The sequence below is a fragment of the Aquarana catesbeiana genome, linkage group LG06, assembly GCF_042186555.1.
Source record: "Aquarana catesbeiana isolate 2022-GZ linkage group LG06, ASM4218655v1, whole genome shotgun sequence".
Classification (NCBI taxonomy): domain Eukaryota; kingdom Metazoa; phylum Chordata; class Amphibia; order Anura; family Ranidae; genus Aquarana; species Aquarana catesbeiana.
In genome coordinates this window covers 59788905-59814625 of record NC_133329.1, presented here as the reverse complement: position 1 = coordinate 59814625, position 25721 = coordinate 59788905, and the positions used below count along the sequence as shown (strand labels likewise).

At 45.3% G+C, this 25721-nt stretch overlaps 1 protein-coding gene and 1 pseudogene across 2 annotated transcripts in view; one reads left to right on the top strand and one right to left on the bottom strand.

Annotated features, from left to right (window-relative positions):
* The first annotated feature begins 685 nt into the window (after positions 1-685).
* Positions 686-2954, top strand: LOC141148512 (ubiquitin carboxyl-terminal hydrolase isozyme L1-like; annotated as a pseudogene).
* Positions 2955-3409: 455 nt separating this feature from the next.
* Positions 3410-25721, bottom strand: part of LOC141148510 (sulfotransferase 1C1-like) — a 47425-nt gene continuing 25113 nt past the window's right edge. For both annotated transcript variants that reach the window (XM_073636037.1, XM_073636036.1), the window contains 7 exons: positions 23938-24110; positions 17055-17168; positions 16735-16832; positions 14010-14136; positions 5674-5768; positions 5414-5594; positions 3410-4353 (listed from right to left, as the gene is read on the bottom strand). In XM_073636037.1, the coding sequence (XP_073492138.1) occupies positions 4241-4353; positions 5414-5594; positions 5674-5768; positions 14010-14136; positions 16735-16832; positions 17055-17168; positions 23938-24109 (900 nt within the window). In that variant the 5' untranslated portion in view covers position 24110 and the 3' untranslated portion in view covers positions 3410-4240. The remainder of the gene's footprint in view (positions 4354-5413; positions 5595-5673; positions 5769-14009; positions 14137-16734; positions 16833-17054; positions 17169-23937; positions 24111-25721) is intronic.

Here is a 25721-nt window from a genome sequence, read left to right as displayed (position 1 = left end):
TTTAAAAATATATAAATAATAATTATTATTATTATTACTTATCTAAGTATCTAAGATTCTCCCTCTCTATCTGTCCGGGTGATAATGTTCTCTCTAGGACAACAAGCATAAAGTCAAAATTCTAGTGAGGCCTCAGAAATAAAAACCTGGCAGGAACTCCGAACCCTTCCCGTTCTATCCAAAAACTAGAAGACGTGTTTTGGCTTTAGTTACAATTTAACAGGGTTCACAGACCTTCTAGGCTCTGCAAAACACAGGACTCTTTGACAATTGGCTGGAGTCCTTTTTTTTGTCTTTCATTTTTTGCACACCTGTTAAAATGCAGTATATAAAAATACTAAATATATAGATATTATGAAAGCAGAGACCCTGGAGAATAAAATTATAGGGGTTGCAATTTTTCATGTCATGTGATATTTGCAGTACTGTTTATCCAAATCTATATTTTCAGGAGAAACAAAATTCACTGAAAATAATTTTACACAATATGATTGTGTTTTTGTTTTGTTTTTTGTAAAATTTAAAAGATGAAGTTGCATGGAACGAATAGATATGAAACATGTCGAGCCTCAAAATTTGCGCATTTGTCCCTGAAATGGCGAAAAACTATGGTAAGCTTTAAAAAAAATTACAGCACGCAGATCGCTTCATTGGAATGACGAGAAGGAAAGAGAGTGAGATGCGCATGGCGCTACCACCTACCGAGATCAACCCGGAGATGCTGAACAAACTCCTGGAGAAGCTTGGTGTTTCCAGCTGTAAATATGTGAACATATTGGGTTTTGAACCGGATTACCCAAAAACACTTTCCAAACCGGTTTGTGCTCTAGTGCTCACCTTCCCACTAACAACAAAGCTTGAAGAGTTCCGAAAACAAAAAAGAAGAGGAACAGAAGGGCAAAAAGCTGAACTCTGAAGTGTATTACTTAAAGCAGACACTTGAAAACTCTAGTTGCTTTGATTCACACTGTAGATAACAACAAGGATTTTGTGAGTTTTGCTGAGGATTCTTCACCGAAGAGCTATATTGATAAGTCTGCTGCTGCCTCACCTGAGCAAAGGGGAAAGCTGTTGGAGAAAAATTAGGCCTTGTCAGATTACAAGCAGGGCTGGTGCAAGGTTTTTTGACACCCTAGGCGAAACCTCATTTTGCTGCCCCCCTTGGCTCCACCCCTGACCCCACCCCCTTTGCCCTGCCCATGTATAACCCACCTTTTTAATGGAGCACCCATCACATGCAGCCCACCAGCGCCCATCAAGTGCAGCCTACCAGCACCCATCAAATGCAGCCCACCTGCGCCCATCAAATGCAGCCTACCAGCACCCATCAAATGCAGCCCACCTGCGCCCATCAAGTGCAGCCTACCAGCACCCATCAAATGCAGCCCACCTGCGCCCATCAAATGCAGCCTACCAGCGCCCATCAAATGCAGCCTACCAGCGCCCATCAAATGCAGCCCACTTGCGCCCATCAAATGCAGCCTACAAGCGCCCATCAAATGCAGCCCACCAGCGCCCAACAAATTCAGCCCACCAGCGCCCATCAAATGCAGCCTACCAGCGCCCATCAAATGCAGCCCATCAGTGCCCATCAAATGCAGCCCATCAAATGCAGCCCGCCAGCACCCATCAAATGCAGCCTACCAGCGCCCATCAAATGCAGTCCACCTGCGCCCATCAAATGCAGCCTACCAGCGCCCATCAAATGCAGTCCACCTGCACCCATCAAATGCAGCCTACCAGCGCCCATCAAATGCAGCCCACCTGCGCCCATCAAATGCAGCCTACAAGTGCCCATCAAATGCAGCCCACCAGCGCCCAACAAATTCAGCCCACCAACACCCATCAAATGCAGCCTACCAGCGCCAATCAAATGCAGCCCATCAGTGCCCATCAAATGCAGCCCATCAAATGCAGCCGCCAGCGCCCATCAAATGCAGCCTACCAGCGCTCATCAAATGCAGCCCACTAACGCCCATCAAATGCAGCCTACCAGTACCCATGAAATGCAGCCTACCAGCGCTTATCAAATGCAGCCTCACCAGCACCCATCAATAAATGTTTGCTTGCTTCCATTCATTCGGGAGTCGGGACACAGACACAGTCCTCCGTCCCACCTTTAACCCACCTTTTTAATGGAGCACCCATCACATGCAGCCCACCAGCGCCCATCAAGTGCAGCCTACCAGCACCTATCAAATGCAGCCCACCAGCGCCCAACAAATTCAGCCCACCAGCACCCATCAAATGCAGCCTACCAGCGCCAATCAAATGCAGCCCATCAGTGCCCATCAAATGCAGCCCATCAAATGCAGCCCGGCAGCGCCCATCAAATGCAGCCTACCAGCGCCCATCAAATGCAGCCCACTAACGCCCATCAAATGCAGCCTACCAGTACCCATGAAATGTAGCCTACCAGCGCCCATCAAATGCAGCCCACCAGCGCTCATCAAATGCAGCCTCACCAGCACCCATCAATAAATGTTTGCTTGCTTCCATTCATTTGGGAGTCGGGACACAGACACAGTCCTCCGTCCCCGCTGCGCCTCTGACACTATGTACGAACAGAACAGCAGCTGCCTGCTAATGCTGAGACTTAGTTGCTTGCTGCAGAGAGAAGAGAGTAGGAACACCAGTGGCTGGGCGCCCTAGGCAGCAGTGCGTCCTAGGCGGCTGCCTAGTTTGCCTAGTGGTAGCACTGGCCCTGATTACTAGTCTGCTGCAGCTCAGGGCTTTGTCAGGCCAGATGGAGGTGACCAATGCAATGTGTTAGTGCTTGTTCCTGCAAATAAGCACCTAAAGGAGATTGATGGGCACCTTGAAAGGCCTATTGACCACGGACCACTATCTGAATCCTTCCTGGAGAATGCAGTTAAAGTTTGCAAGCAGTACACTGAGCAGGCAAAAGATGAAGTGTGCGTTTTTCAGCTGTAGCTCTTGTCAAGGATGCGTAATATTTTCAATGTCAGGCTTCTCACGGTTCTGTTAATAATGCACCTTTGTTTACAAAGGCACTTAACAGTTAGACACTTAAGCTTTTCAGCTAATGTTTTACCTGCTTGCCATTCCAACAAATCTTAAGTGCTTTTTCAACTGTTCACCTACCTACAAAAAATGTGCCCGTCTTGATTACGATTTGCACTTCTGTTCAGTAGTTCTAAATAAAATATTTTGAAGTTTGAAAGTCAACTGTAAATGATGGAATTACTGCTCTCACTCTACTGTGCACAGTAATAAGTAATATGGGTGGCCCAATCATAGTTTTTAGAGGTATGTGCACCCATTGCGCATTTGTGTTTGTAATATATATATATATATATATATATATATATATATATATATATATATATATATATATATATATTTATATATATATATATATACCGGTATATATATATATATATATATATTTTTTTTTTTTTATGTAAATTTATTGCTATCATAAGGGGGCTTACGAGCCCCCATATGTGATAGCATAGTGGAGGTCAGCCTTTCTCAACCTTTTCAACACAGAGAAACCCTTGAAATAACTTTTCTCAGGGAGCCCCTGCTAAAAATTGCTATATCGATAACTCATGATACATTAGTGTGATGGTCAGTGGGAAGAATGCTCCTAATGCCGTGTACACACGATCGGACTTTACGGCATACTTGGTCCGGCGTACCGGATTTCATCGGACAATTCGATCGTGTGTGGGCTCCAGCGGACTTTGTTTTCTCAAAAGTTTGACGGATTTAGATTTGAAACATGTTTCAAATCTATCCGACGGACTTGAGTCCGGTCGAAAAGTCCGCTCGTCTGTATGCTAGTCCGACGGACAAAAGCCGACGCTAGGGCAGCTATTGGCTACTGGCTATGAACTTCCTTGTTTTAGTCTGGTATACGTCATCACGTACAAATCCATCAGACTTTGGTTGATAGTGTGTAGGCAAGTCCGTTAATTCGGAAAGTCCGTCGTAAAGTCCGTCGAAAAGTCCGCCGGGCAAAGTCTGCCGTAAAGTCCGGTCGTGTGTACGCGGCATTACACTTGTGGCCATTGGGAAGAATTACAGACAGCTAAGAACAAATTGTGTCAGTGGGACCTTATCTGAGAGGCATAAATTGCTTATTGTTCAAGGAACCCAGAGCAACCTCCTGGAGGAACTCTAGGGTTCCATGGAACTCTGGTTGAGAAACTCTGGTGTAGGTGTGTGTTTATGAGTAGAAAAATATTTGTCGTTTGATTTTGGTCCGTTTATTTCACAGTTCCATACGGAATCTCAGTCCACTGCATGCCATCCTTTTTTCATATTCTTCATCGAATAAGATGTTCTGTGACACCAGGAAATGGTTTTTCCAGTCTCCAACCTTACCTGCGAGAAGAACAAAAGAGGGCTTATATAATAAAATGGTGTGAGTAGCAATGATGGGCCATAAGCCATGGTGAGCATCCTAATTTAGCTTATAAGAAGTTCACACAATTATTGATGCTTGTTGAGTGGTTGCTCCTACTCAGAGATTAGGATTGCTTCCCTTCACAGTGCAGTGCAGAAACCTATAATAGCAAAGAAAGATAGTCTTGTACAAGCTCAGAGTTGCTCAAGTCAGAGCTTGCACAGGGCTGAGTTCTGTCCCCACCCTCATGTGACAGGGCTGGGCCAATCACCTGTCATGTGAGAGGAAGAGCAATGTATCACATGCTTTTATATACCTTTTAAGAAGCAGGTATTTTTTATATCATTTATCGTTGTTTTATTAGTTGAAGTGTTTTTTCACCCTTGTAAACATACTCTCGATCCCACATCAAACCAAATAAATGTAATTCATGGTTGTAAAGCAGAACTCCAGACAAAGATAAGATATAACAAACAGCCTAATAAAAGACAAAACCAGGGACTTCCCCTGCAGTACTAAATGTCTTCACTCTCATTGCCAGTATCATTTATCCCACTTCCTCTGAGCCCAGGTTATCCAGGATCTTTCCCAGTCTGTGACTGGACAGTGAAAGGAAAGCAGCACAGTGATAAACTCATCTTCTGTCATTCTGCTTTTTCCTACTATCTGCATGCTCCCTGGCAGCACATGTACTGATTGGCTCCTATTGTTCTGCTTGCGTTTAAAAAATACGTTTACTGGGCTGCATTAATGTGCGTCATTTAAATCTACCTAGAGTTCAGTTATAAAATGTATTCTGTGCTCCCAAGAATCTAATTTGTCAATTTGTCATAATGTTGATGGAAAATGTCACAAATTTGCCATTGTATGTTTTATAGTTTCAATTTGCATTTGCAAAGACAATGTTTTTGACACAATTCCAACACAAAATATGGCCTATCTTTTTTTTTTTATTCTTTCCATCTTTTGGTGACCACTTTTTCTGACACACCCAACTGCCCTTGCATTAAGCAGACCGCCAGGAAATAAGTCAGGTACCTTTCCTCATGAAGGGTGAAATGGACTGGTCCATCAATGACTTGGGGAGGACACTGAAATTCACCATAGGGTTCTTCTTCATTGACTCAAATGAAGTGTGTTGCAGAATCGTCTGTAGAACTTCTTCAGAAAGATCCTTCTCCAAGAAGGTCATGACCTTACGGATCTCCCTTTGTGGATCCTGCCCCAAAAATAACATGTTAAAAAAGTCTGCAGCCAGAACTAGATATGGAAATTCCACTTGGACATATCTGACTCGCCTCTATCATGTCTTCGTAGAAGATGTAGAGGATCTTATGTCTGTCTTTGGCTTTCCACCATCCGATGACATGGTCAAACCAACTTCCCCAGGACACTAAGAGCAGAGAGAACATGGTCACAACATTATGAAATACATTCCTTTCCACCAGATTTTGGACCTGTAGGGTCCTGTATAATAAATAACATGGTGTATAAAGTTGTAGCAACCTCTGGAGGAATCTAGGATGGAAACTGACCTGGGGTCCTAGTAGATGATGGGCTCAGCAATAGCATGCAATGCCAAGCTGCTGCTAACAAAGCAAACAGAATATTGGCATGCATTAAAATGAGATTAACTCCAGAGATAAAACAATAAATCTCCCACTCTACAGGACTCTGGTCCGGCCGCACCTGGAGTATGCTGTCCAGTTCTGGGCACCAGTCCTCAGGAAGGATGTACTGAAAATGGAGCGAGTACAAAGAAGGGCACCCTGGTTGAAAGGATGGGTTAGAGGACTTGCTTAGACTTCAAGTAAATTACGTTATGAATATTCTTTGCCCACAACTGTGCTATGTACCTCTTCTTTTGGGAGTATGTATCTGTTATCTGTATTAATTAATTGTATCAACTGTTGCAATTCCTATCCTATCAAATCCTATCTGTACCATGCTATACTGCACACACCTGCTTTTGCCACATTATTATAACTACATGTTTTAAAACAATTAGTCAGTAGGTCTACATTGAGCTTGGACTGATTCTGTACACGTACATATGCTGGCCTCTATGTATGACCAAAGCCTGGTACACACTACTATTTTTTTTTTTCATTCAACCCAGCGGGCTGAACGAATAAAAACTGACAGCTCAGCCACTGTACTAACTATGCGATGTTAGTACAGAAATCTTCTCTGTCTTGTTATCATGCCCCCCCCCCACCACCACCACCACCAAAACAAGCCATTGGCTGAGACTCTTATCGACAGACCTTTCTCGGTCATGCCCCTTTGACAGAAGCCAGCCGAACGGACCGGCTACAGTACACGTAGGCCGAATTTTGCTTGACATTTGGCCCGTGTGTACTAGGCTTTAGGATCTGTCAATCTAAAGTTTAGCAGACCACAGACTCAGGTTCTACTTAAAGTAAAGCTACAGGCAAAACTTTTTGTTTTCATTTGGGATAGAGCAAGGGACGGTCACAACCCCTGTCAGATTTTTCTTTCACCATTTGTGTCCCATTGCGGAGATTTCCCTTCACTTCCTGTCCCATAGCCAAACAGGAAGTGAGAGGAAACCCTTGCATATTAAGGGAATCCCTTAGTGACCCCGGGTCACCAGAACTAGTGTCCCCATTGGAAGATTTCCCCTCTATTACTTTTCTGGGGACAACCCAAAATTTGGGATTTTCTTTTACTTTCACTTTCAAAGATAATTTTAAATATGCCAAATAGAGAGGGTGAATCTCCTTAACAGGGGCGCAGACAGCAATAAAAACTGACAAGCATTCTAATCTATATGCACTCTATCCAAAACTAAAAACAAAAAGTTTTACCTTTAGTTATATTTTAACAAGTCCAAATCATTTCCAGGCCATGGTGTAATAAGTTGTTGCATGCTTAGCAGAGCATTGGTTCAGGTTCCACTAATGTATCCCAGGGCATCATATACACATACACCATGCATCTTCTAGGGATTCATGTCAAACATCACAAGAATTCCAGTGCTCTCCTGTAGATATGATGAACATCTACCCATAGACCCAGCCCTCAGGTTCCAGATCCCATGTGGTTCTCCTCCATTCCCCAATCACAGTCAGAGGAGAAAGTATCCGGCTCCAGAGTCAATGGTTTAATGTCTCTGTTGATGCGAGTATAAAGAAATCTCCTTACCCTGAGCTCCAAAACTACAAATAATCCTATTACGATTGCAACGTTGGAGGAGTTCAGATGGCCTACTGTACATTGGAACCATCAATAAATAAAGATTGTGAGTTTTTTTTTTTTTTTTTACTCTGGGGGGTTTGTCTACTTTCTTCATTGATTGTGATTGATATTCTATGGCAGACTTTCTCTACCTTTTACCCAGGTGGAACCCTTGAAATAATTTGCAGGTCTCTGAGAACCCCTGCTTAAATCAAGTCATTGGGGTCAGTGGGGAAAAATGGCAATTACATTGGCAACCAGTGGGAAAAACGCTGCCCTTACAGTGGTGGTCAGAATACCACTATTACCAAATAGTACACCCCTCGTATTTTTGTATGTTTTAATATATCTTTTCATGTGACTGAAGAAATGACACTTTGCTACAATGTAAAGTACATTGTAGTACATAGAGTGTACAGCTTGTATAACAGTGTCAATTTGCTGTCCCCTGAAAATAACTCAACACACAGCCATTAATGTCTAAACGGCTGGCAACAAAAGTGAGTACACCCCTAAGTGAAAATATCAATATTTTGTGTGGCCACCAATATCTTCCAGCACTACCTTAACCCTCCTGGGCATGGAGTTCACCAGAGCTTCACAGGTTGCCACTGGAGTCCTCTTCCACTCCTCCATAATGACATCACGGAACTGGTTGATGTTAGAGTCCTTGCGCTCCTCCACCTTCTGTTTGAAGATGCCCCGCAGACGCTCAATAGGGTTTAGGTCTGGAGACATGCTTGACCAGTCCATCACCTTTACCCTCAGCTTCTTTAGCAAGGCATACCTTGGAGGGTCACCTTGGAGGTGTGTTTGAGGCCGTTATCACGTTGGAATACTGCCCTGCGGCCCAGTCTCCGAAGGGAGGGGATCATGCTCCGTTCAGTATGTCACAGTACATATTGCCATTCATGGTTCCCTCATTGAACTGTAGCTCCCCAGTGCCAGGAACACTCATGCAGCCCCAGACCATGACACTCCCACCACCATGCTTGACTGTAGGCAAAACACATTTGTCTTTGTACATCTCACCTCATTGCCGCGACACACTCTTGACACCATCTGAACCAAATAAGTTAATCTTGGTCTCATCAGACCACAGGACATGGTTCCAGTAATCCTTGTCCTTAGTCTGCTTGTCTTCAGCAAACTGTTTGCAGGCTTTCTTGTGCATCACCTTTACAAGAGGCATCCTTCTGGGACAACAGCCAAGCAAACCAATTTAATGCAGTGTGCGGCATATGGTTTGAGCACTGACAGGCTGACCCCCCACCCCTTCAACCTCTGCAGCAATGCTGGCAGCACTCGTACGTCTATTTCCCAAAGACAACTTCTGGATATGACGCTGAGCAGGTGCACTCAACTCCTTTGGTCAACCATGGCGAGGCCTGTTCTGAGTGGAACCTGTCCTGTTAAACCGCTGTATGGTCTTGGCCATCGTGCTGCAGCTCATCTTCTTATAGCCTAGGCCATCTTTATGTAGAGCAACAATTCTTTTTTTTCAGATCCTCTGAGAATTCTTTGCCACGAGGTGCCATGTTGAACTTCTAGTGACCAGTATGAGAGAGTGAGAGCGATAACACCAAATTTAACACACCTGCTCCTCATTCACATCTGAGACCTTGTAACACTATTGATTCACATGACACCGGGGAGGGAAAATGGCTAATTGGGCCCAATTTTCACTTAGGGGTGTACTCACTTTTGTTGCCAGTGGTTTAGACATTAATGGCCGTGTGTTGAGTTTCTTTGAGGGGACAGCAAATTTACACTGTTATACAAGCTGTACACTCACTACTTTACATCGTAGCAAAGTGTCATTTCTTCAGTGTTGTCGCATGAAAAGATATAATAAAATATTTACAAAAATGTGATAGGTGTACTCACTTTTATGTGATACTGTACATTAAAGATCATCCAGGATAAAAGCTGAACAGGCACTGGAGCAGCCCTTACAGGAGAGAAGCAGGCTCGCTCTGGATAAACAAACATATGCAGAGAAAGGCACTTCTAAGTGCAGTAAGTCAGCAATTTTATTGGAAAGCAACAGTTAAAAACACTTACACGATTTTGAAGTAAACAGGCTTATCGATCTATAGGGTGCTCCTGGGATGGTATTCCCTGTCACTGTGCCAACCAGCAGCTGCAGAAACGAAGGATCCTGAGGTATCAAAATGGCCGCCACACTTCCGTAACCACCGTGGAAAGCAAGGGTATCTTCTCATGTTCCATGCCGTCAGCTTGTTCCATCCTTTCCCATAGCTTGATCGACCCAGCCCCCTCTCCCTTTAAAAGCCGGCTCTTTACTCTGGGGCTTAGGTTTGAAAAAGGAGCTTCTGGGCATGCTCCGAAACACATCACCGTCCCCTTGCTGAAGTTACTTCCGCCACTTGTGTTCCACGGTGGTTCCGGAAGTTTTGTTCCTCCATGACCCTTCAATTTTGCAGCTGCTGGTCATCACAGTGACAGGGAATACTATCCCAAGAGCACCCCATAGATCATTGAGCCTGTTTACTTCGATACCTGTAAGTCTTTTTAACCGTTGCTTTCCAATAAAATTGCTGACTTACTGCACTTAGAAGTGCCTTTCTCTGTATATTTTAGGGGTTCCCCAAAGGCGGTGTAACGGATGGTTGCTATTAGTTACTATCATCCACCATATCACCCTGCTGCCAGACCTCCATATATCACTCTCAGAGACAATGAACAGTAATTTTGCTTTGTTTTGTTTTTGTTTATTTGGGGGATATAACTTGGCTGGGGAAAGGGGATATGGGATGTCCATAGGACAGATCACTTTGCCATCGTAGTTAAAGAATCATTGAATAGATTAAGCTTTGAAGAACTGATGGACTCTAATGCCGCGTACACACGAGCGGACTTTCTATCCTACTTGGTCCGGCACACTTTCCGACGGACTTTGTCCGCCAGGTGCGCCGGACTTTAAAACGGACGGACTTGCCCACACACGCCGGGACTTTCCGGCGGGCTAAGTCCGCCCGTCTTTCCGACGGACTTTCGCCGGAGTTCCGGCGGACTTTCAGAATGAACGGACTTGCCCACACACGGACAAGTCCGTTCATTTTGAACGTGACTCAGGTGCGACGGGACTAGAAAAGGATGTCAATCTTGCCGCTTTTATCGGCGAGATTGACACCTTACTAGCCCCGTCGCGGGGCATACCAGGCCCTTAGGTCTGGTATGGATTATAAAGGGGAACCCCGCTACGCCGAAAAAACGGCGTGGGGTCCCCCTAAAATCCATACCAGACCCCGATCCGAGCACGCAGCCTGGCCGGTCAGGAAAGGGGGTGGGGACGAGCGAGCGCCCCCCCCCCTCCTGAACCGTACCAGGCCGCATGCCCTCAACATGGGGGTGGGTGCTTTGGGGGAGGGGGGCGCCCTGCGCCCCCCCCCAAAGCACCTTGTCCCCATGTTGATGAGGACAAGGGCCTCTTCCCGACAACCCTGGCCGTTGGTTGTCGGGGTCTGCGGGCGGGGGCTTATCGGAATCTGGGAGCCCCCTTTAATAAGGGGGCCCCCAGATCCCGGCCCCCCACCCTATGTAAATGAGTATGGGGTACATGGTACCCCTACCCATTTACCTAGGAAAAAAGTGTAAGTAATAAAACACACTACACAGGTTTTTAAAATATTTTATTAAACAGCTCCGGGGGGGGGGATCTTCCTCCGGCTTCGGGGGTCTTCTTCCGGCTTCGGGGGTCCCTCCGCTTCATCTTCTCCCGGCGTCCGGTTGGTTCTTCTCCGCTCTCTTCTCCCGGTGTTCCTGTTCTTCGGCCGGCTCCTCTGCTGTCTTCAAGTAGCTCTCTTGCCAGCAGAGGTCCGGACTTCTGGGCTTCTGGGCTTCTGGGCTTCTCTTCCCCAGATGTTGACACGACGCTCTCTCCTGCTGGACTGCTCTCCGAGGGCTGCGTTGTGACTTATATAGGTGGAGACCCCGCCCCCTTTTGATGTCACAGTCCCTGGGCATGCTGGGACTGTGACGTTTTAGGGGGCGTGGTCAACATCACCCAGTGACCACGCCCCCTAAAACGTCACAGTCCCAGCATGCCCAGGGACTGTGACATCAAAAGGGGGCGGGGTCTCCGCCTATATAAGTCACAACGCAGCCCTCGGAGAGCAGTCCAGCCGGAGAGAGCGTCGTGTCAACATCTGGAGAAGAGAAGAAGCCCAGAAGCCCAGAAGTCCGGACCTCTGCTGGCAAGAGAGCTACCTGAAGACAGCAGAGGAGCCGGCCGAAGAACTGGAACACCGGGAGAAGAACCAACCGGACGCCGGGAGAAGATGAAGCGGAGGGACCCCCGAAGCCGGAAGAAGACCCCCGAAGCCGGAGGAAGATCCCCCCCCGGAGCTGTTTAATAAAATATTTTAAAAACCTGTGTAGTGTGTTTTATTACTTACACTTTTTTCCTAGGTAAATGGGTAGGGGTACCATGTACCCCATACTCATTTACATAGGGTGGGGGGCCGGGATCTGGGGGCCCCCTTATTAAAGGGGGCTCCCAGATTCCGATAAGCCCCCGCCCGCAGACCCCGACAACCAACGGCCAGGGTTGTCGGGAAGAGGCCCTTGTCCTCATCAACATGGGGACAAGGTGCTTTGGGGGGGGGGGCGCAGGGCGCCCCCCTCCCCCAAAGCACCCACCCCCATGTTGAGGGCATGCAGCCTGGTACGGTTCAGGAGGGGGGGGGCGCTCGCTCGTCCCCACCCCCTTTCCTGACCGGCCAGGCTGCGTGCTCGGATCGGGGTCTGGTATGGATTTTAGGGGGGACCCCACGCCGTTTTTTTCGGCGTAGGGGCTTCCCTTTATAATCCATACCAGACCTAAGGGCCTGGTATGCCCCGCGCTCGCCGCAATAGGAAAATGTGTTTTTCCTATTGCAGCGAGCGTGAGATGCAATACCCTGCCCTCGTGTTGTATCTGGTCCGTCGGACCAGCCTACACACGAGCGGGCTTTCCGTCGGACCAGCACACACACGAGCGGACTTTCCGCCCGAAACTGAGTCCGGCGGAAAGATTTAGAACTTTCTTCAAATCTAGGTCCGGCGGGCTTTTGGGAAAAAGTCCGCCAGAAAAGTCCGCCGGTGCCTACACACGGGCGGATTGTCCGGCACACTCTGGTCCGCCGGACCAAGTATGCCGGAAAGTCCGACCGTGTGTACGCGGCATAACATTCACAGTCACTACCCCTGCAACAACTCCTGCAGACTATTACTCCCAGGACTCCTCTCCTCCTGCACACAACTTTACTGTAACCTGTTAGTCTTTCCGCCCCATCATCTTCACATTACACCAGAGATCCCTCCGAATGGTCCTAGGTGCTTGCTGAACTTGCTGAACTGTTAGTAGGCCAGGGGCCTGCAGTACCCCTTCTTGGTGGCCTAGAGTTTAGCAGCTTTAGAAAGTTGGTGGACTACTGATCCCAACTAGCCCGACTTGCAAATCCTACGCCCGCAGGCCACATCGCTTTGATACATAACCCCACAGTCTCTCTTCTGACCTTGCACCCAGCTCCCCTGGCATGCCTCTTCCAGATATCCACTGGGCCTCACTCACCGACCTTCTCCTGACCTGAGTCAATGGTGAAGAACTTAACCGGACATGCGTACCGATCGCTTCCCCAGTCCCTCTGTTCTAGGACACCTCCTCCATGACCGTGTAAGGACGAGGCTCCTCCCCAGCTCCCGGGCTCCTCCGCCGAGGCGCGCACCCCCCCAGATGGGGATGGGCCTCCTGCTGCGATCTAACACTCCATTCTTCACGTCTCCCAGCCAACAGCTCCCCTCCAGTGGGCTGGACCTGAGCTTATGAAGGAGGCCTGCCCCCTGCCAATTCCAGTTGGGGATTGGTCAGGGTTCCTCACATGAGCTCCCTGTCACTCCAGCTCCCAGCCCTACCCCTCTTCCAGAACATTCTCCCTGGAAGCAGCCAAGAACTGAAGCACAGGTGGTCACACCCACTGCTACGCTAACCACTCCCTGCCCCCAGATCAAAAACAAGCAGGCCTAGCTTGCAGCATAGGCCTGCCTAAATTTACCTGCCTGGCAGCTATCACAAAAATCCTCACCTCTAGCACCTACCTATGGTAAAGGGTGCTACAGCGGTTTTTAATAAGACCAGTGTTGTCTTATTCTGTTATAGAGAGCATGGCTTTTCATTTATATAGGGAACATTTATTTGAATAATTTTATATTATTTCATACAGCAGAACTATAGAGATCAATCCACGCCCCTTTACAGAAAGCGTTTACAGCGTAATTTATTTAATCAGAGATAAATCTATCAGTATTTATCGGGAGTAAAATACACAGATCGGGACTTGCTGAGAATCAAAAGTTGGCCCCTATCACTCCAAGACTAAGATGCTACCCACTGAGCCATAGTCCCATTAGAATAGGTAAGCACACTTACCATTTCCAGAAAGGAATACATTAAAGTAATTCTCAAAGGGCCCGGGGTCTGGTAATGTTTGGTCCGACTTTTGGAAGTAATAATAGGAGACCATGCAGTCTTTGGGATTCCTGGCCACGTAGACAATCTGAAGGAGCAGAATGCATCATGGTTATTCATGCTACATAATGACCATTTTAGGCTTTCTTTAAAGTGTTTCATTCTTTTATTTTGTTCCTTGCTTTCAGGACTTCTTCACTAAAAGGTTTGCATTAAAGAGAACCAACTATGTCCTCTGTAACCTAGAAGTTTGCAGGCTCTGCAACCCTTGATCAGAAATTTTGGTACACTAATATTCAAATCCGATATATGACAAAAACATGAAATACACAACAAACTAGAGAAACTATAATGGTTTAATTTGTAGGCCTCTCGCACATTGGGCGTTTTCCTAGCTCTTCTGAATCTCTTTTCTCCGGACAGTAGAAAAACAGCATGAAAAATGCGGCAAAAGCCACGTTTTGCAAACATGTTTAAGTGCATTTATGCACGTTTAGGCGCATCAAGCGTTTGGCCTTTCATTCACTCCTTTTGATCAGAATATTTATTCTGGCCATTGAAATGAATGAATGTTCAAGTGCTAAATACACCTAGTGTTTGAGCGTGTTTAGACACATTTAGTCACATAGGCATTTTTTTATGCCAAAACGCTCATCTCCTGAATGTGCAAGTGATGGGGTTTTATATCTACCTTTAAAGTGATTCTAAACCCTCGTGTTCTTTTTTGTTTTTAAATAACAAACATACTTACCTCCACTGTGCAGTTCATCTTGCACAGTGTGGCCCCCCGAACCTCGTCTTCTGTGGTGCCTCGGCGGTGCTCACGGCTTCTCCTCGCATTGGTAAACCCCCTGGGAGAAGAGCTCTCCCTGGGGGTTACCTTGCGGGCGCATTCCCGAGTCCAGCATTTGCGTGCATAGACACAAAATTCCAGACTTGGCCACGCCCCGCCATAGTAACTCACTAAGGGGTTTGTAGGCGGGGCCTATCCAGTGTAGAGAATTGATTAAACACATGTGGAAACATAATCTTTGTCTATATTGAAGAAATTGATGGTTCACAGGATTAAGTTAATTTACAGAAATAGCACCACATACTGTATATTACAGGTCATGCACTTCTTCAGGCAGAACACGGCACTATTTATCCACTGGGCACTTTCCAATAGTAATATTACAGCAATAGCACTACATAGAACGGAATGCCAGAGGAGCACTTCCCTGGAAGGAGGCTATAGCTTGTTCACACTGTGATCCCAAAGTGTCCTATAGATATCTGGCTGCCAGTGGGAGACTGCTCCATGAAACTGAGTGAGGAGACACCCTATAAGGCAGGGGTTTTAAACTCAATTTCATCATGGGCTGCATCAGCAGTATGGTTGCCCCCAAAGGGCCGGTTGTATCTGGAGTGCACTACATAAAGAGTGTAGGGTTCGGGAGTGCATTATGTATGTGCATTACTTATAGAGTGCAGAGTTCAGGAGTGTGCTAGGTACAGAGTTCAGGAGTGTGCTAGGTACAGAGTGCAGAGTTCAGGAGTCCATTACGTATAGAGTGCAGTGTTCAGGATTATGCTACTTACAGAGTTCAGCAGTGCAATACGGAGAGAGTGCAGAGTTCAGGAGTGCATTACATACAGAGTGCAGAGTTAAGGAGTGCGCTAGGTACAGAAATCAGAGTTCAGGGGTGCGCTATGTACAGAGTGGAGTTCCAGGGGTGCACTAAGCACAAAGTGCAGAGTTCAGGGGTGTGCTACATACAGAGTGTAGGGTTTAGGGGTGCGCTACATACAGAGTGTAGGGTTTATTGTGCGCTTTGCACAGTGTGCAACACCAACCCCCCCTCCTACCTTGCCCTGCTCTAGTAACTCCCTATGTAGGCAGCTCTAATACCACCCTGTGAAAGAGGCACTATCTACTACCTGTGTGTTTGGCTCTGTTATACCTCCCTGTGTAGGTGGCGCTGCCTTGCAGGGAGATCGTTCTCGCTCTCATATTCTGGAGTGCTATCCCCACTGTGCCCTGCCGTGAGGGATCTGTAATACCTGGAAGCCACTGAAAGCAACGCTGTCCCTTGAAAACACAGAAGGCTTCTGTGTTTACAAGTGACAGTGGGAAGTGGGAGCAGAAGGTGAGAGACGGAGGTGGCAGTATGGAGATTCACTACGTTCTGCCTGCAAAACTGGGTGGGAGGGCCACATGACAAGGTCTGTTGGCCCAGATTTGGCCTTCGTGCCGTATGTTTGACATATGTGCTGTAAGAGCTCCTCAACAGGTACTGCTCCCTAATGCTATTTCTATTCTCTCTCTAACCAGCAGGTGCTCTGTCCTTATCTAACTCCCACACTGCAGACACAACGAATTCCACTATTTATGGAATCCTCAGTCAAGATGGCTGCCCAAATCTTGCAGGATTTCCACCTCTGCCTGCCTACATGTTCACTAAGGTGATCAGGAGCAGCAAGTGGGCGACCTCCCTATAATTTGAGGTGGGGTTTTGGTAGGTCACTCCACTAAGTGGGTGGGACTAACTAGTTACTGGGCTGGCCTGCGGTGGACTGTGGTGGGGTTAAATGTGCCCTGGGGTATGGGACTGAGATTTTGATGAGTATGAATTAGTGGATGATAGGGCCCCTTTAGAAAAAAAAAATGCCTGACTTGTAATGTAGTTTCTTGGCGCTCTCTCACCTTTGTATTCTTCTCCCAAAAAGATGGTGGCACGAGGTGTACTGACAAATGTGTTTTAAGCAGACGAGGAGATGGCATTGTATTAGCAAGCTCTAAAGCTGAAAAAAAACAAGGAAACTGCAATGATGGACAATATCTGTCTACTAGGATAATTACAGAATCAATCATCGAGACCCCTCACACTTCACATTGTATCAAAGGCCCACCCTACTTTACATTTAAATAAATGACCGCTCATCAGATAACTAATCTAAAAAAAATCTGGAAATTTTAACTGTAAGAAAAAAGTTGACTGTTTCAATGCTTTTAATATCACTTACATGTTTTCCCCAACTCTAGAAACGGCACTTTGATAAAACATGGCGCTCTCAGGCTCTTCTCCACATCTCCTTCTTGAAGTATGAAGTCCATGATCTCCTGCATCCAGGTCGTACCTGCAAAGTAGGCACCAAAACATCGTTATAAAACCTGAATTTTTTCATGAGTGCTGTCAGTTGTTTCCATAGCTGCCAACCATGCAGAAATACCATAGGTGGAAAGCTTTGGTGTGAGTGTTGAGGGGCATATCAAGATATGCCTATGCATTTCTTTTCTTGATACTGGACCAGGAGTCTCAAAACTTTGTAAACAAAGGGACAGTTCAGATTTTAGGAAGGTTGTACTGTGGCCATTTTTGGAGTAGAAAATGCCCCAGTGTCACTGGGAGTAGACAATGTCTCATGCTCTGTGGTCAATGGGAGTAAAAAAATGATATGGCGCCTGTGGTCAGTAGGAGGAGGAATAGTGCCCTATCACTAGTTTCAGTGGGAGGGATAGTGCCCCATCGGTGGTGTTAGAGGGAGGATCATTACCCCATCCTTGGTGTCAGTGGAGGGGCTAGTGTCCCATCGATGTGTCAGTAGGAGAAATAATGCCCCATCATTGGTGTCCGAGGAAGGAATAGTGCTCCATCATTTGTGCCAGTGGAGGGAATAGGGCTCCATCATTGGTGCTAGTGGAAGGAATGAGCCACATCACTGGTGTCTGTGGGAGGAATAGTGCCTCATCTCACTCTGAGGAACAGTACCCCAAGGGCCGCATTCAGGCCAAGGGCCAGAGTTTGGAGACCACTGTACTGGACCAAGATAGGAAATGCTTTGGCTTATCTTCATATTCTTCATCAGTCTTTCTCAACCTTTTTACTTCAGAGGAACCCTTGAAATAATTTTTAGGTTTTAAGGAACCCCTGCTTAAATGAATTGGAGGTCAGAGGGAAAAATGCCCCTTACATTTGTGGCCAGTGTCAAGAAGACTATATATTTATATATTTCATGCAGCTGGTTTTGCCAAGTGGCATTGGCCCCACAACTATGCAGGTACCATCAAATGGGGGGTCAATTAATTAAAGCTCAAGGCACCCCTCACAACTCCTTGAGGAACCCTGGTTGAGAATGGCTGCTCTATGTCAGTAAAGATTTGGACAAAAATTCTGAAAGTGTCATGAACTTTTCTACTTATTGGCCCTCATTACTCACCCCAAGCTTTAAACCTACTGTATGACCTCTTTTTGAGGATTTTCAGAGGCAGCATCCAAAGACCACAGCAAGGTTTTACACTGCACCTACACTGCTCATTCACTGTTCATCAGCCCATTTGAAGGAGGACTCATTCTGAGTTTAATTCAAAAGCATGAAAATCCCACTTCTATCAGTCCAGTGCTACCACACACATGCCAGCTATGCACAAATACCAGGGACACTAGCCAATTAAAGCCATCCACCTCTAGAAATTGTTGTCACTGATTTTGACCACTGAAGCTCTTCAGAATAAATCAATGTTATTTAGTTGGGTTGTTCCCATTACATTTTCATTTGCAGATGATTATGGGTTTTGATGGCTTCCTCTCCTAGCAGAAAACATGCCTGGGAATGATTCTAAAGCAAGGATATGCAATTAGGGGACCTCCAGCTGTTCCAGAACTACAAGTCCCATGAGGTATAACAAGACTCTGACAGCCACAAGCATGACACCCAGAGGCAGAGGCATGATGGGACTTGTAGTTTTGCAACAGCTGGAGGTCCGCTAATTGCATATCCCTGTTCTAAAGCATGGTAAGCTATGCTATTTGGTGGAAAGAGAATTGGTCGCAAGGAATTATCCTCTCATTTCACCATATTTTTTATAAATTTACTTGGGAAAAAATATATATTCAAGCATGCTGTTTTGCAAAGCAGTGGTTTCTTTTCTTTTCTTTTTTTTGTGTGTGTAATGTGTTGCTTAATATTTTTTTCCACACAAAAAAAGGCAAAAACATTTAAAATTACACTTTCTGGTGTTTTTATTTTTCACTGAAAATAAAAAAAAAAATGAAGAAAGAAAAAAAGAAAAAAAAGACACAATACATAAGAATGTAATAGGCCTCATGAAAACTGAACGTTTTGGCCATCTGTCCTAGACGCCTTTCCTCCTGGCAGTGGTGTTTTGGCAGCAAAACCACTTGCGTAATGTGCTTAAGCGCGTTTAGGCATGTCAAGCACTTGTGCGTTAATTCATTTTATTACCAGAATAATAATTTACTCTGCCAATTTAACAAATATTGGGCCTGTCAGAACACAACAGCTCAGCGGGGTTGCTGGGTTGCACAAAAAAAAAAAGCGGTTAGTGTGTACCAGGCTTTAGGCACCTTACAAAAGCTGACCATACACTAGTAGAATTTTGTTTGAAATTTTTCGTTTACGAATGTTCGATTTTCTAGTTATTAGTGGGGTCAAAAGAATGTTCATTTTTAATCACTGTGATAAGAAAATTTGAAAGAGCAGGATGGAACATTTTTCTCAATTGAACAAATTTTTGAAAGTGTTAATCGTTTTCATTTGGGAAATTAAATTTGTTTCAAAACAGAAAGTTGAAAGCAAGCAAAATTTTGAAGTACTTTTGAACAACATTTGTCACTGAATGTACTGAGAATATTCATATTAACGGTTTTGTTCAAAAATCTACTAGTGTATGGCCAGCTCAGATGGCATACATGTACATCCAGCCCAAAGAAGATTCCATAACCATCAGTACCCTTTTAACGTCCACCATTAAAAAAACACCTTAGCCACTTCAGCTCCCACCCCTGTACACCCTCTACAGACTGGAACAATTTTTTAAATTTCAGCTATGAGACGATTTTTTCAGCAAATATTTTGTCCTTACTGGCCATAGACAATTATACGTTTGGCTGAAAACAATGGTTAGACATTTGCCCGTCTTCAGGCTCATCATCGGAGCATTGAGAATCGGAATGATATTCTTTCCAAACTGTGGCAGATGTGGATTAGTGAGGCCCTATTTTCTCTCCATAGAAAAAAATTAGAAATTAATGCCAGATCTGTATGGCACTCTATTGAACATGAGCAGAATTTTAGTTCGTATAGGTCAGGGGTCTCCAGGCTTTCTAAACAAAGGGCCAGTTTATTGTCCTTCAGAATTTAGGAGGACCAGACTGTGGCCTGTGGGAGAGGAAAATGCCTCAAGCTCTGTGGTCTCAGTGGGAGTAAATAAATTACATAGCACCTGTGGTCAGGAATAGTGCCCTATCATTGGTATCGGTGGGAGGAATAATGCCCCTTTGTTGGTGTCAGTGGAAGGAATAATACCCCATTGTTGGTGTCAATGGGAGGAATAGTGCCCCATGTGACAGACCTAGCCAGGACAGGGGTTTTTGGAGAGGACTGGGAGCAAGCCTCTTACCCACTGACTATGGGCTCTGGCATTTAAGGGAACACTACTCTTTGGAAGGTGTATGCCTGGGGGGGATCCGTGGAGTGGTCATGTTTCTGATTCAAGTTCATGTCTCCCCAAAACACATAGACACTGAGAACTGGAGATTCCATATCCATATTTGGGGCCTCTATGCCTCAAATCAGCAATGACTGTAGATGTTAATGTAAACCACTGGGGTCCCCTGCTATAATGTGTTTATTGTAAGTAGGCCTAGTGTGCCTCCTATGGGTCTTTCACCCATTGCTAATTAACATACCTATTGTCTGCTAGCAAACTACTGTGGGGATGTCACAATCAAGGGGAAAAAAAACAAAAACAAAGAGTTGTAAATGGAGAACCAACAATGGTATATCATGTGATAGTATAGACTTTATTATACAAGATTATCAAAAAATGTACCAAAAATTGGAAGGCAACAATGGCCCACCCTTCCAGACACCAATTAAAAAATGGTTAAAAAAGACAATTATCATTAATTCACATCACACCAGGACCTCACTCATTTATGCAGATGTACTACATTTGACCTGTATATACTTCCTAGTGTTTCAAAGACCAAGAGGTCTAGGTAGGGGGTCATTGAATTCTGGTGCACTACTTGTCCATTGCAGGGCTAATTGTAGGCTATGTACAACACTGACACCTTCGTTACCTCCAGCAATTCCATGGACCACGGCTCTCGGCTAGAATATACACATAATGGGAAGAATGGACATAGTATAAAGATTTGTCAGCTACAGTCTGATAATGGACCTAAAACGTTAATTGGCGTCTCCAAGAGGGGCCCAAATGAACCCTCCAACCTGGGTAGGTAAGTGTACAGTCACATATTGGAAATAGTGTCCAAAGATGTATATTTAGCCAAACCAAGGGGAAAAAAATGAGTGTACTCCCCAGATCACAGGTAGATGGTTCTAATAGTCAGTTTGTGGATTGCTGCATATAGCGAGCATGTGTAATCATGCAATGGCTAATCCGTTAAACAGACTGTGGATAGCAACTCATCTATTGGACTCAATACTAATGTGAACCTAGTAGATGGCCAAATGGGACTGGCTGATTGCAGATGAAACAACCACATAAACAGCTTCAAGTATAGACCATTTCCATGTGTAAAGAAAAGCGACACTATCATATAGTTAACAGCAGGTTGGGCTGAATTGCGCCATGGATTGTAAGATCTGCCCCGGATAAGGATGAATGGGGAAGGAGCTAATAGCAGCTGCCGGAGGCTCTCACCACTCTGCAATGCAGCTGATCCTTCCGTCATTCCCCGGCTGGCGGTATCATAGCTCCAGGTGCTATCTCCACAGAGAACTCACTGTTTCCCAATTGCCCCATGGTGAACACTGTAAAGTGTAGGCATTCCCACTTCGTAACAGTGTATAGCTGTTGTGATCTGTCCTGACCGCATGTCAGGCAGTGTTTATCAGATGCACTGCAGAGTGAGGTTTGGTATCCTGTTGCACTTGTTACATCAATGCATTTCACATACCTCTATGTAAGCTTCATCAGGATGTGGGGTTTGTGTTTATACATGCAATAATCTGTATTGTACTTTGAGAGATTGATGCCGGCAAGCCTGACCTGGAATGAAATCCCTGACTGTCCAGGTGGTTAGTTGTTTAATTAACTTAATGTTTATAATAATAATTATATTTCTGTGTACAGTTGCATTTGCATATGATAATGTGATTAGTCTCACCTGAGTGTGTAGCATATAAAAAGCCTGTTCTCTTGTTCAATAAAGAGTTCCAGTTTCGCAGCCAAACGAGTCCTGCCTAGTTCTTGATTGCAATAGGTGGCTATAATATCTGATATCTATGTTCAGACTGGAGGAAGCCGTATACTGGCGGAAGCACCGAAGCTAGGTGCTGGGACCCATTGTTTGTGTCAGTGGGAAGAATAGTGCTCCATTGTTTGTGTCAGTAGGAGGAATAATGTTGATGTTAGTGGGAGAAATATTGCGGCATCGTTGATGTCAGTGGGAGGAATTATGCCCTATTGTTGGTGTCGCTAGACGGAATAGTGCCTCATTGTTGGTGTTAATGGGAGAAATAGTGCCCCAACATTGGTGTCAGTGGAAAGAACTGTGTCCCATCATTGGTATTAATAGGGGAAAAAGTGCCCCGTCATTGGTGTCAGTGATGGAATAGTGCCCCACTGTTGGTATCAATAGGAGAAATAGTGCCCCATCATTGGTGCCATATGGAGGAATTATGCCCCATTGTTGGTGTCAGTGGAAGGAACAGTGTTCCATCGCTGGTGTTATTGGGAGAAATAGTGCTCCATCGTTGGTGGTAATGGGAGAAATAGTGCCCCATCTTTGGTGTCATTGGGAGGAATAGGGCTCCATCTTTGGTATCAGTGGAAAGAATAATGCCCCATTTGTTGGTGTCAGTGGGAGGAATAGTGCCCCATTGCTTTTTCCTCCAGTAGGAATGCAGCACCACTGAACAAGTGTGGGCAGAAAATACCACCTGGGGTTATACTGGCCAATGTGCCAACATCACTCAGGCATTCATTCATTGGAAGATCAATCAGTGTCACTGCTTGGCAAGGCTATGATTGCTGTTTTATGATCCTCTTTGGCCCTAACTCTAAGCTACTCATCGTCTTCTTTTCAGAAGTCATATGTTAATTTTATAGTAAAGTGCATAGATATGAATTTTATGAGCTCCAGCAGCCACCCTCCCCCTCTTTAAATGCATACTTCCCATTCCCATCTTGCCACAATGTTTGCCTCTGGCCATTCTTCTTCTTCCCACCATCGAAACACAAAACAGTTTGCTATACAGTCTATGCAGCTTTATGGGAAAAAGAGGATCGGCCTTTTCGAAATAAACATTGTGGCTGGATTGGGAACAAGAAATGGGCAAGTTTGCTGCTAAGGAGGGGGAAGGAAAAGTAGATCAACTTAGTTGGGGGTCAAAAAGGGTCAGAAAAAGTTCCTTATCCTTAAATATGAACACCGGGATAAGCAAATATTGTCTAAATCCATTAGTTTAGTGTATTCTTCCTGAATCTTAGTGTGCTTTGTGTATTTCTTCCAGATCTGTGCAGTAATCCAGTGTGAGACCTTGCCTCTGTGCAGGAGCTTCCTGTAATAAAGACCGCTCACTGCTGCTCTCTCTCCTTGTGCAGGGGGACTGGTCTTGTCTCCGCCCCCTCCTGTAGTTTTCCGTAGTTAGTGGAGCCTGCAAGGCCCCTCCCACAGCTCTGCTCTCTGCACAGGTTATGATGTCACTACTACTTTTACAAAGTAATCTCTGGGTTTGCAAAGGCATTTGGTGCACACAAAGGGGATTCATATTTTTTGTGGCTATTGAGGAATACATTTTGATTAAAGGTTTTGTGACTGGGGCCCAGCTTTAAAGAATTGCCCTTGTATTGACTTGTAATCTTCCATACCTCTGAATTCTTTTACTTTGCTGAAATTAGATATTCTCTCACCTGATTTGGGATAAGAGGCCACCACCACGTCACCATCACGAGCCTGAAAACTGTGTATCGCGTCCCATTCATCGCAAATGTCCTGGAGCATTGGGACACCTTCGATGTTGCCCATATCTGGTTTGGAGGCGACCATTTCTTGGACAATTTTCTCTAGGACTTCTGGATCCATCCTAAGAAGAAAAAAAATGAAATCACCATATTTGTAAAGAGTTAAAGGTGCCTTTTCAGCTGTCTTTAAAAATGAGCCTCTATAGCAGCCTTTCTCAACCTTCTTAACGCAGAAATCATTTTCGAGTCTCAGAGACACACCCGAAAAATGATTTACAGCTTACAGTAGGATAGCATGATCAGTAAGGCTGCCTTCACACCTAAGCTGTGTGAACGCGTGAAAAAGAGCAAAGCACTGGTTGGTGATGTCACAAGGGGGCGGTGCCACCAGGTGACATCACCAGGTTGGTCCACCCCTTATCTGTTTAGGAACTGTCATACGGCAGAACAGACAATCGTCGTGGAGCCTTCGTTGTGGGCAGAGCTTTTTTTTTCTAGGTCCGGCGTTTTTTTATTTTTAATAAAGGAATTATCAAAAACAGTGTTTTTTTATTTATTTCTGATGCTTTTTTTGGTGAATGAGTAGGAGTACAATGTACCCCATACTTATTCACCCCCATGTTAACCTCCCTGGCGGTATGATTATGTCTGATTTTTTTTTTTTTTAATAATCTTTATTTTATTTTAATATTGTTTAAGAACAGATCAAGGATAAAAGAACAAAAAAGAAATAAGATAAAATAAAAAGGAAACAGTAACAATATAGGTATACAGAGTATAATCATTCCAGGAGTCATCTCTCATAACATAGGTAACAGTTATAGAGAAGCCGAGGGCTACCTGGGCGCTATTAAACACAAGGGAGCTCTCTTATGTTCTCTTATGTTCCGGACTTTCAGTTCCAGTGGACATGTCCCTTCTCTCAACTGACAGAAGGGCAGAGAGACCCATTCTCTGGGGAGTAAACTAAAATGTGTATAAAGCTCACGGAAAATGATTTTCTATTAACTTGAGCTACCATGTGACTAGGCTCCTGTTCACACTCCAAGAATATAGTCGTAGGGCCCACACCTGGTTCACAGCTACTTAGATGTGGTACCCGAATAGCCGACATTAAACGGGCTACGGCCTGCCAAGGCCAGTTGTTTAAATGAGGGGTCTGCCAGTGTCAACAAACCTATGTCCAAGCTGGAAGAAATTGAGGCTGATCCAGATGTATGCTCCCTCCAACCCGCCCATATGGAATCAAACCTCTCTTGCTTGTCTTTACAGGTGGCAAGCCACTCCCCCGCTTCCATAATCTCCTTCACCTTCCCCATCCACTCTGCTTCATCCGGGACCCAAGAGCTTTTCCAATGAACCGGTATGAGGCGCTTAGCAGCATTGAGAAGGAGAGGGAGAGCACTGCGTTTATAGCGAGAGAGAGACATATGGGGATCGGGGAGGAAAAAGCATTTCGGGGGGTTGGGAAGGTCTATCCCAAGGCCATCCAACACATGTTTACGCACTATTACCCAAAACGGCTGAACTAGAGAGCACTCCCACCATATATGGAGGAAAGTGCCTCTCTGTAAGAGATGTCCGGTTGATAGATGCGCATTGGCGCAGAGGCGCGCGCACAGTAATGTGTGCACCAAGAATACAGTGTACTGGCGTTTGCACGGACGCGCGCGGCCGCAACCAGGTACACGTGTGCGCACACGTGCGCACACTGGCACCAACCGGTCTATTTA